The sequence below is a fragment of the Myotis yumanensis genome, unplaced genomic scaffold (assembly GCF_028538775.1).
Source record: "Myotis yumanensis isolate MYYU_CA2020_CCGP unplaced genomic scaffold, mMyoYum1.0.hap1 SCAF_3, whole genome shotgun sequence".
Classification (NCBI taxonomy): Eukaryota; Metazoa; Chordata; class Mammalia; order Chiroptera; family Vespertilionidae; genus Myotis; species Myotis yumanensis.
In genome coordinates, this window is record NW_027223754.1 from 22,963,757 (window position 1) to 22,971,873 (window position 8,117).

Below are 8,117 nucleotides of genomic sequence, written 5' to 3' on the forward strand. Positions count from 1 at the left end.
TGTTCACCCAAGGTTCCTGAAGATTTGCTCTTGGTTTTTGTTTTTTTTTTCTTTTCTGAAAGTGTTATACTTTACAGTTGCATGTGCTACATTTACATTTGCTCAGTCTGACCACCGTTGCCAAGAGGACTTGGCTTGATGGAAACCTCCATGGGCTAGAGGAAAGCCACCTTGCTGTACCATTTAACTGAAGTTACCAGCTTTCAAAACAAACAGCCCTCAATGAAGTAAGACAGAGAAATCATTAGGAAAGTATAAATTACTTTCCTCAAAGTAAAAAAAAATCTAAGATTATTCAAGTTGAGGGCAGGAACTATTCAGTTGCACCGAATAAAGTAATAAAATGCCTTTTCATGAATGGCTATGGACTTATGAAAACCACCAACTTTGGGATGGAATAGAATATCACACTGGATGTCTACGTTTTCTTCTAGTTCTAACATTCTGATTTTATAAACAAAGTAAGTGGTACAACTGAAATTATAGCTCAGGTCTTCTGTGTTTCTGATTTAAGCACCTTGCCTCACAGTAGCAGCCTGTATACTTTTTTTTTTTTTTTTTTTTTTTTTTTTTTTATGGTGATTACCAGAGGGAAAGGAGGGTGAGGGAAGTAGAAGAGGGTAAAGGTGCTGGGGTCCAACCCCAGCGGATCCAGGGGTCCCCAAAGGTGTGGACGGAGTCGGCGAAGAATGAATGACATGGAAACTGGTTTCAGTTCATCAGCATAGCGAGGTTCTCCCTCCAGGATCTCCAGCGAGGTTCTGGTCAGGATCTCCAGCGAAGTTCTGGTTAGGAACTCCAACCAAGTTCTGGTGCCATGTTCTCTCGCTAGGTTCTCCAGCTAGGTTCTCCAGGTTCTCCAGCCAGGTTCAGTCACCAGGTTCTTTATCCAGGTTCTATCCAGGTTCTATCCAGGTTCTTTTGCCATGTTCTGTCTAGGTTCTCCAGTGAAGTTCTGTAGCCAGGTTCTGTCCAGGATCTTTTGCCATGTTCTCTGGCTAGGTTCTGGTGAGGATCTGATGAGGAGCTGATGAGGAGCTGATGAGGATCTGATGTGGATCTGATCTGTATACTTTTTTTAAAAAAATAAATTTTTATTGATTTCAGAGAGGAACGGAAAGGAAGAGAGAGATAGAAGCATCAATGATGAGAGAGAATCCCCCGCCCAGGATCCAGCTGGAAACCTGGGAATTGAACCAGCAAACTTTGAATGCATAGGATAAAGCCTAACCAACTGAGCCACACTGACCAGGGCTCCACCTTCATAATTTTTACTGTTATCAGGTTTCCCGTGTCCCATAGTATTAATTTTTTTTTTAATATCTCAACTGCCATTTTATTTCCATCCAGGCCCAGGGACAATTTAGAAAGGGCTCTGTTCTGAGGGCGCAGACTTAGGAGGGCGGAAGGGCTGCCGATGCCGTGGTGTTGAAGTTAGCCTGTCAGTCATCGTGATTGAAACATAACCAGGTGGCTTCCGCAGGGTAATAAAATGCTGAGCAAAAGGTTGCCGAATTGGAGGATGTAATAAAGTCTGCTTGGCTTCATTTCCAGTGCCGCAGAGTCCTGAGAACAGGCCCATTTCCTTATGCCTTGGGATTTGTTCGAGTTGCTTTTCATGCCTGCATCACTGAAAGTAGGCCCGCAGCGCCGCGGCTTCTGTTGCCATTTCCTCCTCCGATCTCCACAGGGCTGGGGAGTCCGCTTCCTCTTTGTCATGTTTCTGGAGCTCATCATAGACGCTGTCATTCCTGTGAAAGTCTCCAGCCTTCCTGGGCAGAACATGGATGTGAACGTGCTTCACAGTCTGTCCGGCTTCGGGGCCATCCTGCATAGCAAAAGTAAGAGAAGTCCCCTGGAAATGCTTTTCCACCACCGTGCCGACCCTCTGGGTGGCCTGAAACAAATCAGCCACTTCATCAGGACGCAGGTCTCGGAAGCGCTCCACTGGCCGAAGGGGACACACCAGGACATGCCCTGGGACCACAGGTTTCCTGTTCACGAGGGCGAAGGACAGTTCTGTCCTGAGAAACACCACAGAGGGCTTGATGAGATGTTGGCCGAATCTGAATGACATGTTCTCTCGGTTGGAATCTCTGTTCTTGGCGCCTCTGCACCTCCTACTCAGTCTCAATGCGCTTCTTTCTTTCCTTCTAGTTGTAGAACTTCCACTCAGCCAGCTTTCCCGTGGTTCTGGATGATAGCTGTTTGTTGGGGTCCAACCCCAGCAGGTCCAGGGGTTCCCAAAGGTGTGGATGGAGTCAGCGAAGAAGGAATGACACGGAGACAGCGTTCAGTTGATCAGCAGCCTAGCCAGGTTCTCCAGCCAGGATCTCCAGCCAAGTTCTGTCGCAGCCTGTATACTTTTTAAAAATAATTTTTAATTGATTTTTAGAGAGCGAGAGGGAGAGGGAGAGAGAAAAACATTGATGTGAGAGTGAAACATCAATCTGCTGCCTCCTGCATGCCCCCTACTGGGGATCGAGCACATAACCCGGGCATGTGCCCTGACTGGGAATCAAACCAGCAACCTTTTGGTGCACAGGAAGATGCCCAACCAACTGAGCCACACCAGCCAGAGCCAGCCTGTATATTCTTGATCAAAATGTAGATTCATGACCTCTCTAATTATACTGAACGTCTGAGTGTTGGATCTGAAAGATCTACATTTTAAAGAATCTACTTAGCATATTCAAACATTTATTAGGGTTTGAGAAGCCCTGTCACAGCCCAAAGCCCTGGTCTTGTTTTATAGTCAGAGCATCAGAGATGAGTTTTCTCAACTCTGGATGTCTAAGTGTCTACCAGGGACTGAGGACTTCTGCCTCTAAAAACTATGTATCCTTGTACCTTGATAGGCACTCAACACATACTTTTAGAATATTGAAATATGGTTTATTCTGGAAAGAAATGAGAATTCAAATTGATGCCTAAAATTATTCCAACTTTGGATATGAAATCCATTTGACCCTCAGATTCTTCCTTTTGCTATTTAGGCAACTTATTGGCCATTAGCATTAATTTTTGCTCTGGAGCATGAAGTCGGCAAACTACCACCAGAGACCAAATTAAAACCTGTTTTTGTAAGTAAAGTTTTTTTTTTTTAATATATTTTATTGATTTTGTACAGAGAGGGAGAGGGATAGAGAGTTAGAAACATCAATGAGAGAGAAACATCGACCAGCTGCCTCCTGCACACCCCCCACTGGGGATGTGCCCGCAACTAAGGTACATGCCCTTGACCGGAATCGAACCTGGGACCCTTCAGTCCACAGGCCAACGCTCTATCCACTGAGCCAAATCGGTTAGGGCTGTAAGTAAAGTTTTAATGGGATAATGTCTTATGGTATCTCTCAAAAAACATACTCATTGTCTCTGGCGGCTTTTGGCCACAACAGGGGAACTGATTAGCTATGACAGAAACCTTATGACCCACAGGAGCCTAAAATATTTATCTGGCCCCCTGCACTAGAGAATTGAAAGGGAAAAAGTAGAGCTTATTTCAGATTTTACCTTTTAAGTCTTTGCTGAGAGACATCGATTGGTTGCCTCCTGCTTGTGCCCTGACCAGGAATCAAACCCACCACCCTTCAGTGCACGGAGCCATTAGCCAACCAAACCACACTGGCCAGGGTTTTGCTGGTAGATTTGTTATTTAGCTGCAAACAATAGGCAGTGAAACTAAGCAGTGTTTTTTGAGAGATACACCATAAGACATTATCTCTGATACTACCTACTGGGCCTTCTTGGGAACCTGAAATTTATACTGGTTAAGGCAATGTTTCTCAAAGTGTGGATCTCATTCTACCTGCATCTAAACCATCTGTAGTGCTTGTTTAAAATGCAGACTCCTGAATCCCACCAAAGACTCACTGAAAGAAAATTTCTGGAGGTAAGGGTGGTCTTTGATTATTTTGTAATCAAAGAGTAATTGATCCCGGCTTGTTATAGCATTCAACAAGATATATTTCTTTGCTTACCTGTTTGCCTCTCCTGTAAACTCCTTCAGAGTAGGTATTGTATTATTCAATACTTTTATATCCCAAGCCCCAGGGTGGGCACATTTAATTGCTATAGTTCTCAAAGGGTGGTCCATGGACTCTGGGGGTGAGGTTGTAGAAACCTTTTCAGGGATCGCAAACTATTCCTTAATAACTAAGACATGATTTGCCTTCCCCACCCCCTCTGTTGATACAAAGGTACTGGTGGGTAAACTGCTGGCGCCTTAGGCAGGAATTAAGGCAGTGGAAACAAATTGTACTATCAGTCACAAATTGTCCACTGCTGTGCATTCATAATAAAAAACAGTACCAGTTTCACTTAAGAATACTCTTCATCAAGCAGCAAAAACTAATTTTATTAACCCTAAGTTCATACTTTTTCATATTCTATATGACAAAATAATATGCATAAAACATTTCCACCTTCTGAAGTATGCTGGTCTCTTGAGGAAAAAGCACTTGACTGATTATTTGAATTGGTAACTAAACCAGCTACTCTTTTTTTCATGGAACATTTTTATTTGACTTGCTATTGCAATTGTTAGGTATTTGGCAGAACTTTTCTTGAAAATATGGGAAGGGAAAAATTCCCCTTTCCTTCCTCTGGCTCTTTTGGCTGGCTCAATAATCAAATCAACAAGAAGAAATTGACAAGAGAAAATAAAATTTACTTTCATGTGCATAGGAACCCCACATACATGAGAGGTTTAAACAGAAAGGGAAAATGGATATATAAAACATTTGAGGTAGGAATCAGGGAAGGCACCTTGGGGCTTCAGAAGGTCATTGCAGGGAGAGCACGTGTTCAGTAATTAGTAGTTTGTCCTACCATATAAGTAGGTCCAAAAAGGTTATCCCTGTTAATCTCTTATTATGGGCAAGGCTTCTCATTCAAAGTCCTCCAGATAGTGAAGGGTGTGGGGGAAGAAGTTTCTCTTGAGCCCACAAGATCTCCTTTGCCTTTAGCTCAAAAATAATCCACATACCACTTAAGGCACATCATGGGATGGCTCTTCTGAATCCCCACAAAAACAAAGTGAGCTTGTCACTGCAATGAAAACAATGGACAGTATTTGTTGCCAGTGGTAAAATATGACCTTTTCAAGAAAAAAGTAGAATTTTGGAAAACTGCTGTGCTATGAACTTGACAGCTTTCCAATACTTAAATGATTTTTCTGAGATTGGTGGTAATTTTAAAAAATATATAATGAAATCTGGTAACATTTGGAAGACTGCATAGCTCAAGTGAACTGGCATTTTCCAAACACATGTCATAAATAGTTCATAGGTAAAAGATCCATTTAAAGTGCCAGGTAGACCAATGGATTTTAATGTATTAGAGTACTACAAAAAGTTCATTGATATATTTTCAGATTTCACATTGCAACTAATTTTCAAGAAGCTACCATTTGCTGAATTTTAGTGTAGTTATTAAAAAGAATATCTACAATTACCTGAAAAGGCTATGAAAATTACTCTCCTTCTCCAACTACATAGTTGAGTGAGGCTGGATTGTCTTCATATACTTCAAAACTAAAATTGTAATAGATTAAATGCAGAAGCAAATTTGAGAATCCAATGGTTTTCTGTTAAGCCAGACATTAAAGAAATTTATGAAAATGTGAAGCAACATCATTCTTTTCTATGATTTTTAAGTTATCTTGAAAAAGTTATTTTTCTATAAAAATATTTACACAAAATGTTATTTTAAAATAAATTTTAAATTTCTCAGTTTTAATTTCTAGTATAGTAAATAGTTGTAAGTACAACCTACATAAACATCACTCTTTAGGATCCAGTTCTGTCACTTAAATTACTCTGATTTTAGGTAAGTTATTTAGGTGCAGGCTGTGAAGACAAGACTTTATAATTTTGGCTCTATATTTGCTGGTAGTATGGCTTTTGGTAAGTCATTTTACCTCTGCAAATAGGGAAACTATAGTATCTACTTCATCAGGTTGCTCTGAGGACTAAATGGGATTATACTTGTAAAATGCTTACTTTACACCTGTGCCTACAACATAGTAAGAGCTCAGTAAATGCTAGTTACTATTTTTATTAGTTTATTATATTAGCCAATCATCTGACAAGATTCTAGAGAATGGGGTGCAGTCCTGGCTTTCTTCATCCTCTCCGTAGAGAACAGAAGTTATTTAGGTGTTATAAATTTGAGAAGGTATAAACTTGTTGATATATATGTGAGGCTGTTAACCTATAGGATAATTGATGCTATAAAATTTTCCTCTTTCAGTTTTTCTTTTTCTCAGTGTCTAAAGAAATAACAAAACTGATGCCCAGCAGGTGTGGCTCAGTGGTTGAGCGTGGACCCATGAACCAAGAAGTCTGTTTCTATTCCCAGTCAGGACACATGCCGGGGTTGCAGGCTCAGTCCCAGGTAGGAAATACGCAGGAGGCAGCCAATTGATATCTCCCTTCCTCTCATATTAAAAACAAAACAAAACTGAAAAACATTACCTAAACCCTTGCCCTAGAATACTCAATTATTACCCCAAAGGAGTTGAGGTCTTCCAGAGAAATAACTGCTCAGCTTCATGACTGTGGGAAATTCGTTTAACTTTTCACTTCGTTTATGTCATCTTGTTTGAACAAAAATATCTAGTCTCCAACCTCCCTTGCAGCTTTTAAATCCTGTCAAGCTCACCTCTACCTCTATTAGAGATACCTTTTTTGGGAGACCCTAGATCCAAATAAATGCAAGGGGGCTGGGGCCAAGCCCTAGCCTAGAGATAACCCTTTATCCTTGCCAACGCCAACTGCATCCGTTCTCCCCAGCACCCAGATGTGGAAGTCTGGATAGACATAGCTGCTGGCGCCCTATCGTCCTATTTTTCACCAGGGGCGTGGCACCCTGCGTCTCCCGTGACTTCCCGCACCACCCCTGGGGGCCATCAGTAGGGTAAGGGTTAGCCAGAGTGTCTGGGCAGGCGGCCTGTTTTCCCAGTATGAAGTGAGAGGGCTGGACTTTCCTCCTTCCTCTAACTGAAGTGCCAAGGGCTGCCCTACAGCTATGAGGTCTTCCGCAACCCAGCCGCCTACTGACCTCCGGCCTCACACCGCCCGCGGGCTCAGGGCGGAGGGCACCGCGCACTTACGACCCGCACGCCCAGCGGCCCCGCGCTCCGGCTCTCGGCCCGCAGGGAGGAGCCACGTCTCGCGCGATTCCCTCCACCTCTCGCGACACTTTCTGGCAGTACCCCCGCGGCCCTCCTCGTCCCACGCATCGTGTACGCGCCGGGGTCACAGCCGCCTCACCTTTGCTCTCCGCAGCCTGGTGCGCCGCTCGCCCGCAGGGAGCGCGGTGGAGCCTAGCGTCGGGCGCGAACCTGGCGAGGCCGCAGGCTCCGCCCCGCTCCGCCCCGCCCCACCCCGCCCGGGCTCCGGATAAAGGCCGCCGCGCGGGGCTATGTCGTGTCCCCCTCAGCGAGGGCAGGAGAGCGTGAAAGGCAGCGAGGTTGCCGGGTGAGTACGCGACGGCGAGTTGGGGTGGGCGGTGGACCGGTGGACCGCGGGAGGCCCGACTGAGGTGCGGGATGGAGACGGGGGATGGAGATGCCGGGGCAGCGGAGGATGCGATGCCCGAGGCCGGGAACGGAGGTGCTGGGAGGACCCGGCCGGGTGGGGGTGATTTCGGTTCCAGGGAAGTGGCCCTTGGTGTCGACTGTGCCCCAAATTGCCTTGTTTCCATGGGTGGCCCCGCTCCTCTCGGCGGGGCCGGCGGCGGTCGGAGACCGGTCCCCGAGCTCCAAGGTCCGAGATCTGGGCTGCAGGCGTCGAGGTTCCTGGGGCCGAAGAGACACGCCCCGGTGGCCGGGTGATGTGTGTGGGACACGGAGCTGGAGCGGCCGACCGCCCGGAGAGCGTCCGCTCCGGAGGCCAGGTGTGGGCCACCCGCTGCGCCGGGGCCGAGCGAGGGGGGTCGTGCGCGCTCCGCGGGGGTCGGGGGCGCCGCAGGACACTCCCCAGGTCTGCACTGCAGGGTGCGCTGAGTGTTCCGCGTCCTGGAGGCATAGAGACGCGTCGGTCCGGCTTTTAAGGGAAGGCGGCTCTTGAGGTCACCTGTTACTCTACCTGGGACGCGGACGGTGTCAGTGGGCG

At 45.9% G+C, this 8,117-nt stretch overlaps 1 protein-coding gene across 4 annotated transcripts; it reads right to left on the bottom strand.

The window, feature by feature from the left end:
- Positions 1-1,073: 1,073 nt before the first annotated feature.
- On the bottom strand, positions 1,074-7,356 carry LOC139005997 (bis(5'-adenosyl)-triphosphatase). 4 transcript variants are annotated; one of them, XM_070408406.1, is made up of 4 exons: positions 7,063-7,176; positions 5,456-5,534; positions 4,988-5,049; positions 1,074-2,363 (listed from the first exon to the last, which is right to left on the bottom strand). In XM_070408406.1, the coding sequence occupies exon 4, from the start codon at positions 2,075-2,077 to the stop codon at positions 1,628-1,630; it is 450 nt and encodes a 149-aa protein (XP_070264507.1). In that variant the 5' UTR covers positions 2,078-2,363; positions 4,988-5,049; positions 5,456-5,534; positions 7,063-7,176; the 3' UTR covers positions 1,074-1,627. The 4 variants fall into 4 exon arrangements, with proteins under 4 accessions (XP_070264507.1, XP_070264506.1, XP_070264509.1 ...); XM_070408405.1 differs by lacking the exon at positions 4,988-5,049; XM_070408408.1 differs by lacking the exons at positions 4,988-5,049; positions 5,456-5,534; positions 7,063-7,176 and adding an exon at positions 7,275-7,356.
- Positions 7,357-8,117: the final 761 nt, after the last annotated feature.

Coding starts and splice junctions, on each gene's coding strand:
- LOC139005997 (XM_070408408.1), bottom strand. CDS start 2,077: ATGTCATTCAGATTCGGCCAACATCTCATCAAGCCCTCTGTGGTGTTT.